General features: G+C 39.8%; 1 protein-coding gene across 4 annotated transcripts in view; it reads right to left on the reverse strand.

Annotated features, from left to right (window-relative positions):
• smarce1 (SWI/SNF related, matrix associated, actin dependent regulator of chromatin, subfamily e, member 1) overlaps positions 1 to 12,064 on the reverse strand; it is a 54,085-nt gene that overhangs the window by 12,188 nt on the left and 29,833 nt on the right. For 3 of the 4 annotated variants that reach the window (XM_043674714.1, XM_043674716.1, XM_043674715.1), the window contains 4 exons: positions 8,495 to 8,566; positions 3,453 to 3,533; positions 2,516 to 2,647; positions 978 to 1,149 (listed from right to left, as the gene is read on the reverse strand). In XM_043674714.1, the coding sequence (XP_043530649.1) occupies positions 978 to 1,149; positions 2,516 to 2,647; positions 3,453 to 3,533; positions 8,495 to 8,566 (457 nt within the window). The remainder of the gene's footprint in view (positions 1 to 977; positions 1,150 to 2,515; positions 2,648 to 3,452; positions 3,534 to 8,494; positions 8,567 to 12,064) is intronic. The other variant, XM_043674717.1, reaches the window with a different exon arrangement.

A 12,064-nucleotide genomic window follows, 5' to 3' on the forward strand; every position in this document is an offset into this window, starting at 1 on the left:
CTTACCAATGTCCGACTGCAGCAAGACATCCCTGCTCCTGTACTTGAACCCTCTTGCTATGCTGGCCATTGCACTATTTGCCTGCTGAGCCTGCATGCTTACTTTCAACAACTGGGGTACAAGGATGGCCAGGTCTCATTGCACCTTCCCCCTTTCCCAATCTATCACCATTCAGATAATCTGCCTTCCTGCTTTTGCTCCAAAAGTGGATACCTCACATTTATCACAATAACAATTCTTCGGCCATGCATCTGCTCGCTCACTCACTCAACTTGTCCAAATCACAGTGAAGCATCTCTGAGTCCTCCTCACAGTTCACCCTCCCACTCAGCTTTGTGTCATCTGCAAAACTGGAGATATTGTATTTAGTTGTCTCATCAAGTCACTGATATATATTGTGAATTGTTGGTATTCTAGCACTGATCCCAATGGTACCTTACTCGTTACTGCCTGTCACTAGGAAAGAGACCTGTTTACTTCTACCCTTTATTTCCTGTCAGCCAACCAGTTTCAGTACACTACCCCAAATCCCATGGACTCTGATCTTACATGTTCATATTTTATGTTAGACCTTATCAAAAGCCTTCCGAAAATTCAAGAAAACCGCATTCACTGGCACCTCCCTTAACAACTCTACTAGCTACATCCTCCAAAAGAAAATCCAGTAAATTTGAAAAGCATGATTTCCCTTTTATAAATCTATGTCGACCCTGTCACTGTTTTCCAAATGCTTTGCTAATAAATCTTTTACAATGGACTCTAGCATTATACCACTACTGATGTCAAGCTAGGCAGTAATGCCAGGAAATGTAACAAGAGAGACATGGTCTGTGAAACAGGGGCAACAGAAAGATGTTCACACTACTGACTGAGGACAAGTGCATATATTTGATGACATGAATGGTGAAAGTCGACAGGGCAGAACTGAAGTCGATCTATACCCAGAAGTTATGGCAGTGTGTATTAGCAGTGCTTACCATCAGGATCCTCAGCTGGCTGTATACTCATGTAAGGTTCTCCTTTCTCCATCCGTGATTGCCGTTGGCGACTCTCTTCCTCAAGTGCTGCCTCAGCTCGACTTTTTGCATTAATGTAAGCGAGATAGGCAGGAGAATTGTGATATGCTTTCATGGCTTCATTATATTCAACCTAAAAATCAAAGCAAATTCCATGAAGTGGGGACAACCAAATGCAGCAACTCCAACATATATTTTCTTCTAAGGGTATGTACCAAACTTGAAGGAGAGGAAACTACTTGTTAACTTGTCTGCTTTGGATTCATCTCTGGGAGGAACATATCAGTAACTCTCCCAACAGTCCCCTCTTTCCATTGAATTCCTGAATAGTTTCACAGATTAAATCAGACGTGATCACATATGGAGAAGCATTAGAGTGAAAACTGAAGTGGTAAAAGAACATGACGCTTTGCTATTCAGATCAGAAAAAGTTTGACAGGGTTTGCAAGGTGCTGTTCATTAATATTCTCTATTGACGTTTGTGAAATTCTGCCAAAATGTGTAAAAGTTTAAAGCTTAGTGTTTTGTTGCTTGGATTAAACCAATTCAATTAGAACTAGCAAAATGATTTCCCTTAGACTTCAAACAGCCTACCCTCACTTCAAACAGGTCAAACAGCTTGGTTCTGAAGCAAAAAAATACATGAAGGAAAATTCAAAATGTTGTGAGATTAGCATAAACCACAGACAACATAAACTCATCCTTTATGATATGCTGTGCTACAAGATTTCCTGGACAAAGATCAAGATGGATCAAATGAATACTCTCGAAGAAAGTTTGTTTGAAGAGAAACAATATCATAATGTTTTCATACAATTTATTCTCTAAATTAATTAACTGCTTCACAAAGGTTTCTTTCTCTTCTGTCCAAGGACTTGACACAAATCTAGCCTATTGTGCTCACAGATTTTAAACTTTCAATCAACAATGACCTATTTTCCATCCATGTGTTTATAACAAACCATGCTTTTACAAAGACTAAATACAAGTATTGGCTGGATTTGTCATGAAATAACCAAGCAGGTCCTTCACCAAAACAGAAGTGTTCAAATCCCAGAGTGATTGATAGTCTTAACTCTGTTTCCAAAAACAAAATGGATGCACAGAACAAATCTCTGCAGGAATTAGCTAAGGCTGACAATTTCATCAAAATGACCGCTGAGGAATTGAAATGCCAAAAGGCATAGCTGAAATGTTGTTTTAATTTCAGAGTTAAATTAAGGCTCATTGTTTGGGGCAGATTTACTCTGTATCCATCCAGTAGTGGATATGGCTTGATGATGTACCTGAACTGTACTTATGCTGTATCTGAGCTGTAGCAATGAGGCAAATGAATGCTTGGTTCCTAAATGCAGACATTCCTCAAGTCAAAAACAGCATCCCCACCAAATGAAAACAGGAAAGGAAAACAAACCTAGATAGTTAACACTCCCAACCAGATGCATTTTATGGTCACTGAAACTCATTTACTGAAAGGAATCCTGTTCCTGCTGTTTTACCTTTTCTGCTTCATAGTCATTCAGATATTCCTGCTTTTCCTCATCTGTGAGATCCCGCCACATTCCACCGATGATTTTCCCTATTTCCCACAGCTTCAGATCAGGATTGGAGGCCTTAACCTGGTCCCATACCTAAAATGTAATAAGGAGACTTATTTACAGAACTAATACAGTAATAGAATTATCATACTGTCAACCAGACAGTTTTTGGGTATAGTACGACCAACACCCGAATGTACTTACTATAGTGAGGCATTTATGAGGGAGTCCTGTGATTAGTACTCCTACAAATCTCTTTCTCAGTTTTTAAAAAATTTAAACTTAAGCTGCAGCTCTTGGTGACATCATCGGTGGAAGCTGGCTGGGAGTTAGTACGTCTGAGAATGTGAAGGAGCTGAAGTCTCACATTATGCAAACGAAATAACAAATAAATGCTGAGAGTGGCAGCAGGTCAAACACCGGTAATGTACATTCAGCCAATCACATTATCAGACTCAGCAACTCATCCAAATTAATAACTAGCACACCGTCTTTGAATAAGAACAGTAAGAGGAAAAGCGAACACCTGTTAAAGCAGATCACATTTAAGGATGTTATTCTTGCATGGTTGCACCTATGGGAAGACTCAGGTGGGACAGAATTACAGACCTGGATTTAATGACATCCAGATATTTATACAAAAAGATTTTCCTTTAAGAATGTTTACAGCCTCCACCTAGTACAAGATGTCAGATGTTTACATCAATGAGAATGAAGATCCAACGGGAAGTATAAACTGCAAAGCAATCCCAATTGTTGCTAGAAACTCTAGGAAGTGAAAGGCTGATGACACATCAGTGAGCTTCTTTCCTCAGGTGGCCTGTGGAATCGGAGTGGGCACAGCCTGGCGAACGCATGTTGCAGTGTATGCTGGGATACTATCCTGCAACTACTGTACCTTTCTGCTGTAGCGCATATAGGGCATCAGAGGCTTGTCTGGAGGCTTTGGGGGCTTTGGAATAGTGATGCCTGAGGATGTCTGTGGGAGACAGAAACTTGTCAAGTTATCTTGCATTTCAAGAGGGACAGCAAACACTCAATTTGTCAATTAGTAGCATAAAATAAAATCTAAAATTAGAAATTCTATTTGCATCCAGGTGGTACTGAGAGATTTGAAACATATCATTTAAAAGTTAAACTTTGAACATCAATGAAGTTTACAAATTGAAGTTCTTTTATACAAAGTCATATTGGGAAGGGTCTGCTGGGAAAACAATAATGGTCAAATAAATATTTCCCATCACTGATTGGAGCTTTAATAAAGTAGTTTTCTGTTTGTCAGGGCTGTAAGACATTAGCCTAGAAGTAGGCCGTTCAGCCCACCCAGCCTGCTCTGCCATTCAAGATGATCATGGCCGATCTGATAATCCTCAACTCCACTTTTCTGCCTTTGCCCTCCATAATTCTTGATTTCTTTTATTGATTAAAAATATCTTTCTTAGCCTTGACTATGCTTAACAACTAAATACTCAACAGTGCTCTGAGGTAGTTAATTTCAAAGATTCATTACATTCAGAGAAGAAACTCCACTTCATCGGTCTTAAATGTGCAACCCCTTACTTGAGACTATGCTCTCTGGAGATTGGGAAAGAGCACAGAGGGTTTTGGAGGGGTCTTCATTCATGAATTACACAAAGCTGGTACCCATATTCACAAGATACTAGGGAAGGCAAATGGAATGTTTCAAAAGGAATGAAGTACAAATATAGGGAAGTCTTGCTAAACAAGACATAGTCAGATCACACCCAAATGTGAGGAAAAATTTTGATTCCCTGAACTAAGGGAAGATATTTTGGGCGGCATGGTGGCTCAGTGGTCAGCACTGCTGCCTCACAGTGCCAGGGACCCAGGTTCAATTCCCACCTCTGGCGACTCTCCGTGTGGAGTTTGCACATTCTCCCCATGTCTACGTGGGTTTTCTCCGGGTGCTCCGGTTTCCTCCCACAATCTAAAGATGTACAGGTCAGGTGAATTGGTCATGCTAAATTGCACATAGTATTAGGTGCATTAGTCAGGGGTAAATAAAGGGTAGGGGAACAGGTCTGGGTGGGTTACTCTTCGGAGGGTCGGTGTGGATTTGTTGGGCCAAATGGCCAAAGGGAATATAATCTGGCATTGGAGGAAGTCAAGAAAAAGTCTCAGATCTGGAGGGACCTTCTGACGAGGAGAGTTGAAGTAGTTCAGCCTGCACTCATTGGACTTTAGGAGAATGAGGAAGTGACCTTATTGAAACGAGGTTCAATCGGTGTGGAAGCTGTTTTTCCTTTCTCTGCATCTGTCGCATCACTGTAGTAAAGCTGCAGACAAGGCAATTGTCAAATGTTCAAATATGAAGATCATTGGAAATATAAGCTTGGGAAGTCAAACTCAGAATTGAAATCTGACACGTTTTTGCTGGCCAAGACTTCACAGAACATGAGAAAGTGAATGTAAATAGGATACAAACCGAATGGCAGAACAGGTTGGAGGGACTGAATGGCCTCTATCAGCTCCAGTGGGGATACACACACCATTTTACATTATTACAAAAAAAAGTTTATTCACATTATTCCAGAGAACAATGCTTGAAATGGAATAAGTGCTGCTATGTTCCATCACCAAACTAGAAAATTTTTATGGTACTGAGTTATGAAGCAAGACTTTGCCACAGCTCAGACCCAAATATCTTCACGGACTGGAGTTCCAGACTAGAACAATTTCTACTTTGCCAATCTGGGTTTCCCCTCGGCTCCTGAAAATATTGTTTAAACAGAGTTCCAACAGTTTAGCAGAATGAAGTTTTCAGAATCTACATCAAATAAATATACTGCAAGATGTAAAGCATTTTAAGACCTGAATATTTTCATTTGAAAGTGTGGGGATTGTGGTAAAGAGATATCAATGCAAGCATGTAAACGTTCTCAATGTTATAAAATCGGTCACAATTAGTTAATGCCTTCATTTAGTCTCCAATAAACCTTGCCCTAATCCTTTAAATATGTCATCCAATCCCAGGTGCAAATTCTTCCAGTCCTTTCATCCAGATGTGTGTTCTACAATTTGCCCAAAAAGAACCATTGAGTTATATGTTTCACACTCTTACCATTCTTTTTCTCTTGAATTTCTATAACAACTTTTCTGCACATTTTAGCTGTCAAGACCCCCAGCTTATATCTTCCATTTTCCCTTTTTATTCATTTCTCTTTAGCATGCCTCTTCATCTCTAACCCCCAATTATTACCTCAATCTTTTAGCATTCCTTGACTGTCCAATGCTTTTACCTCCATCCTAGCTCAATGACCTAAACAGGAGCTAAAACCTCCCTCAATGCTTCTCCTAGTGTCTTCGGAAGGCTCCATTGTGCACTTGCCCTGCTTGCTTCCAAGTAGCGACTTGAACTTCTCCCATTCTACTCTTTCAATGACCAGCTCCTCGTGAACAAGCTGGGCAGCTAATTCTTCCTGATCACTTCCCACACAAATCATTCCTTACACTGCTAAACCTGTGAAATCTGCCCATCACTACCTAACTCTGTACTATCCTTCACAATATCTATTCCCCGATACAAGGCCAATGCCATCTACTAACCTGCACCTGAACAAGAGTTGGCCATTTGGCTCATCAGGCCTGCCGCACAATTCAATAAGATCCTGGCTGATCTGGCTTTAATCTCAACTCTATATTACTGCATATCCTGGTAACTTTTCAGCCTCTTGGCAATCAACAATCTACTTAGCTCTGCCTTAAACACATTTAAAGATTCTGCATCCACGACCTTTTCAAGAAAGGAATTCCAAATTCTCTCAACACTTAAAAAAAAGTGCTCCCTCAGCTCTCTTAAATGGGTACCCTCTTACTGAGTCCAGGTTCTTCCACAAGAGGAAATACATTTAACCTGGTCAAATCCCCTCACGATCTTATAGTATTTTAATTAAGTCACTTCTGACTCTTCTAAATTCCAAATAATAGAGGCCTAACTTGTCTAGCCTTTCCTCATAAGGTAAGCCAATCATCCCAGGTATTAGTCTAGTAAATCTTCCTTGAACTGTTTCTAATGTATTAATATCATTTTGTAAATATGGTGACGGGTGCTGTATATAATACTCCACGTGTGGCCTCACCAATGTCTTGTGTATCTGAAGCAACACCTTTCTACTCTCAGTGTAATTTCTCAGAGATATCTGCACTACTTTCCTTTCATAGCATCTATAGCGAACAACTTCGCGTAGTCTACAATTTCAACCTGCACTCCAATTCATTCTCTAACTGCTCTGCATTCACTGACTTCCCACCCATGTCAATCACTGTCTCCAGATCAGTACTCCACTTATGTGAACAAACATCCCTTTAAACGTTATGGCCTCATGGCTCCCTTTGCAGCAATCACATAACCATTGCCAATAAGTTCCATGCATGCATCTTCAATGCTTGTTCTACTGTCCCTCCCAGTCTCACTTCTGGTATCTGACCTCATGATAGATCTCTCCCCTCTGATCCTTCAAAGTCATTTAAAGGCATTTCCAAACTTTCTTTGGCCCTTCATTCACCTCAAACAGGTAACAGAGTAGTAGGCTATTTAGTTCCACTGTCATTCAATAAGATCATGGTTGACTTGATATCTCTACCCACCATTTCTGCCTACCCTGATAACCTTAAAATGTATTTACCACTTAACAAAATGCAAGAAGACATTTATGTCATAGAGATGCAGAGCACGGAAACAGACCCTTCCGTCCAACTCGTCCGTGCCAACCAGATTTCCCAATCTAATCTAGTCCCAATTGCCAGCACTTGGCCCATAACCCTCCAAACCCTTCCTATTCAGATACCCATATAGATGCCTTTTAATGCTGCAATTGTACCAGCCTCCAGCTCATTCCATACATCCACCACCCTCTGCATGAAAACGTTGCCCCTTAGGCCTCTTTTATATCTTTCCCCTCTCACCCTAAACTTATGCCCTCTAGTTCTGGACTCCCCCACCCCAGGGAAAAGACTTTGCCTATTTATCCTATCCATGGCCCTCATGATTTTATAAACCTCTATAAGGTCACCCCTCAGCCTCCGACGCTCCAGGGAAAACAGCCCCAGCCTGTCCCTATAGTTCAAATCCTCCAACCCTGGCAACATCCTTGTAAATTATTTTTGAACCCTTCCATGTTTCACAACATCGTTCTAATTGGAAGGAGACCAGAACTGCACACAATATTCCAACAGTGGCCTAACAAACATCCTGTACAGCCACAACATGACCTCCCAACTCCTGTGCTCAATGCTCTGACCAATAAAGGAAAGCATACCAAACGCCTTCTTCACTATCCTATCTACCTGCAACTCCACTTTCATGCGCTATGAACCTGCACTCCAAGGTCTCTTTGTTCAGCAACACTGCCGAGGACCTTACCATTAAGTGTATAAGTCCTGCTAAGATTTGCTTTCCCAAAATGCAGCACCTTGCATTTATCTGAATTAAACTCCATCTGCCACTTCTCAGCCCATTGGCTTAGCTGATCAAGATCCCATTGTAATCTGAGGTAACCTTCTTCACTACTTACTAACTATACCTCTTATGTTCACATTCAAATCATTTAGATGCGTTGCCCTCTTTTGTTTAAATATACATTCGGCATCAACTGCAACTCTTGAAGTGACACTTTCGATTTCGCAATTCCACATCACTACAGTCGGTCCAGCAGCAATCTCTGCTGAAGTCCCTGCTGCCCTACTGCCAGCTGTCTGGTGCCCACTTTAAAAACAATGCACTTCTCATTTCTAAGGACTAAATTTATTTCATTCAAGGGAGCAACAAATCCCATGTAGCAGCTAATTTGTTTCTCGGTTAGGTGAAACCCATCCACCTCTAATTTGTTTTGAGAAAGACACTCCAAATTAAGGGACTGTTACAACTGCTTTTTCATTCTTGAAATTACAATTTCATAGGTTCAGAAGTTTGATAGTTACCTTCTCCCTGCCGATTATACTGGAAGCACGTGGAGTTCCATTGTGGAATGGGGCCGTAGGGCCACAAGAATCCTATTTATAAACACAAGCCATGTAATTTGTTACACAGATTGGACATGGACAGTAAATCAAGTTGATAAAAAAGCACTTGTTAACAATACCAAATAAATCTAGTTGTATCACTTTTGTAATTTAAATGTTGTTTCTAACTGCATTTCAAATTATTTTTAGGGATATATAGCTGGCAAGAGATGCCACAAGATGGTGCTCTTAGGTAGTGTGGAATAACACAATAGATTGTCAAAGTTTAAACATACTTTTCTGTTCATCCTCACCAAACCTATGAAACTAGTTAGTTAATATTTGGAATTTAAGTATCCAGCCATTTCAGGAATCATTTGGCATATTTAAGAACACACTTCAAATGAGATTTGCTTTTCACTGCAGCACTAATTACACAAATTGGTTACAAAATGCAGAAATAATGTAGCCTCAAATACAATGCTGAATAATTTTTGACATGCATAATGCGAGAATCTGCACCATACTTTCTTCTCCCATTGAAAATAAAATACCAACAATTACAAGCTCAGTGAAAAGATGGTTCTCAGTTCTCTCAAACACTTTTATCTGACAGTAAAGAATAAGTGAATTTCAATCTCAATATTTGAAAAAGAAAGCTCACCAAAATTAGTTCAAAAGGTTGGTCAGTTAAAACTTATTTGTCTGGAGTGAAATGAAAAATTGTTGAATAATTTCAGGAATGTATGAGAGCCAAATCATTTAAGAAATCATCCCTTTTTTGCAAATCATAAGTTTTATTCACACATTACAACTAGATTCCAGCTGAAATTCCAATGTTTACTGTTAGATTGATGTGGAGGGGCCAGTGTTGAACTGGGTGAATAAAGTTAAAAATCACACAATACCAGATTATAGTCTAACAAGTTTATTTGAAAGTACCAGCTTTCGGTAACTGTTAGATTGTTACTGGTGTTGTCAGGTACCCACAATAGTCATATTGGGAGTTTGTTTTGGCAGAGTGAGGAATAATCATGCTGAAGTAAACATTGCTTGTTATTCATTTCTCATGTACCATCAAGCTTTCATTATGAAAATGTCTTTACATTTTAGCCTTGCAAAGTTGAATCAAAAGAGCAGAAATAGTAATAAACCATGGTTTCAAATGAATTATTTAAGGAGGTATTCACTTATCTGGCTAATGGCAATCTTAAAGAGAAAAAGGGAGATTCTGAACCAGTCCAATGGTTGTTAAAGTGGGAACTAACTTTATACATTGTAAAATAAGAAGCAAGAGAGAGCAGAGGGGGGAATTTGGCACTCACTATGCTTGACATGCATGTGATGAAAGTGGGCAAACTATTGCAGACAGCAACATCCAATTTAGGCTTGATATAAAATAGGCACCTATTTTAATCTCTCTGACACATCAATTTGTGTCACCTTTAGCAACATTCTGAGTCCAAGGTGAGCGTGACCACTGAGCCTAAATTGACAGCCAAGGAGTGCAGACAATGAGAAGAGGGGCTGCCAAAAAAAAGAATAGGCTCACTAAAATATCCTAGCCTCTCGAGGCTGGTGTTCAACCCTCCACTGGACCAACCTGTTTGCCCAGTTCAGCAAGACTGGACCAATTTCTGATTCTCACAATTAGTGAGCTGCACTGGGTCCACACCTGCTCCACCAACTTCACACCTGTTCCAGGTGAAAAACCACCCGTGACTTTAAAGGCATAGAAGAAAAACATATGATTTACAGCACTAAATAGATATAAGAATATAAAAACAATGATTCCACTATTGCCGTATGAATGGTCATAAATTGTTTAACTTCATTTTGGTCAGATAAAATTAGAAAGGGTGAAATGTTGAGTGAAGGGAAACACAAATTGTGACGATAAGAACAGGAAACAGAAAAAAGAATACAGCTCCAAACTTAAGGGACTAAGGACAGAATGTAATACCCATCTGTGTCCTGATTGGAGGGGGAGGAGATTTACTCAGGTGGAAAGGTGGGGAGTCCGACATCTTCTGCCTCTACCCCAACTGCGATGATGGCAGGATGGCTCATGGATAGCTTTTGAGCCCCAGCCACCAACTGAAGCCTTTAAGTGTGCCATTAATGCTCAATTAAGGGCCTCATCCCATCACTGCTGTTATTCACCCAGAAGAAAGTGGGGGACTCTCAATCTGGGGCCTTTATTACTCAAGTTGAATTCCACACTTAGACAAAGTCAGGGAGCAAACCATTAACTACAGCAGGGTGTGCAGAAGCATTTTATCTTGGTGCATCAAGTAAGTATGATTGGAACGTGAATAAAAAAAAACAAAAGAACTGCAGATGCTGAAAATCAAAAATAAAAACAAAGGGTCACTGGACCCAAAACACTAACTCTGATTTCTCTCCACAGATGCTGCCAGACCTGCTGAGATTTTCCAGCAATTTGTTTTTATTTCTGACTGGAACATGAACTTGCTATCATATGAAGTGGCTGAGGCATTTAGGTAAATACATTCAAAGGGAAACTGGACAAACATTGGAGGGGACAAAGGCTAGGAGATTTTGATGGGTCAGATGAATAGGCAGGTGCAGGATAGGGTAGGAGGCCCGCTTCTGTGTTATAATTGCTTAATTAATCCCTGAGGTGCAATGGTACGGAAAGTTTAAATCCAAACTGAAGCTTACTGATACAAACTGAAAGTGATAGCTATTACTATAAATTATTTTCAAATAGGAAAAGGGAGTCAGCCATTCAGTCCCTGAAGTCCGTTTCGCCATTCAAAGAAATTACAACTGACCTGAGGCCTAACTCAGTCTTTGTCCCATGTCCCTTAAAGACTTTGCTTAAAAAAAATATCCATATCAGATTTAAAATTATGTTAAGTATTTTTATTCAAACTAACATCACCCTTTCCAAATGTCTTAGTATAAAAAAATGTAAACAAGACAATCTAGCCACTAAGAAACACCACCCCAAATTAAAAGAATGACATAATCATAAAGAACAAAATTATTAATGATATGGAGGTGCCAGTGATGGTCTGGGGTGAGAGTCGCATGAAGCCAGGTTATAGTCCAACAGGTTTATTGGGAATCACAAGCTTTTGGAGCGCTGTTCCTTCATCAGATGAAGTCTAAGCTCAACAAAGTAATTTTAAGAAAGAATTGAATGACACAAATAGAAAAGTAAAAAAGGAGCACATCTGTAGAAGTACACGATCCCAGAGCCAGATAAAAGATTTTAAAGATTCCTATGTCTGAACCACCCACAAAGAAGAGTTTGTTAGCAATCAAAAACGCAACACACTTTTCCAAAATCGTAAAAGCCACTCATAGATTAAATGGAAACATTCAAAGCATGGATAATATGTAAACTGAAGTATCAATTCGCAATAATGTGGTGGACAGAAGGGCAAGAGGATAAATCATGTAAAATGAAAGGATATTCTCAAGCAAGACATTTTGAAGGTGACAGGACACTATCAAAATCAGCGAAGTCACTGGACTGCAGGAATATTCTGACAAATTAGGCCGATATAAAACTTGATG

Source organism: Chiloscyllium plagiosum, chromosome 33, assembly GCF_004010195.1.
Source record: "Chiloscyllium plagiosum isolate BGI_BamShark_2017 chromosome 33, ASM401019v2, whole genome shotgun sequence".
Lineage (NCBI taxonomy): Eukaryota > Metazoa > Chordata > Chondrichthyes > Orectolobiformes > Hemiscylliidae > Chiloscyllium > Chiloscyllium plagiosum.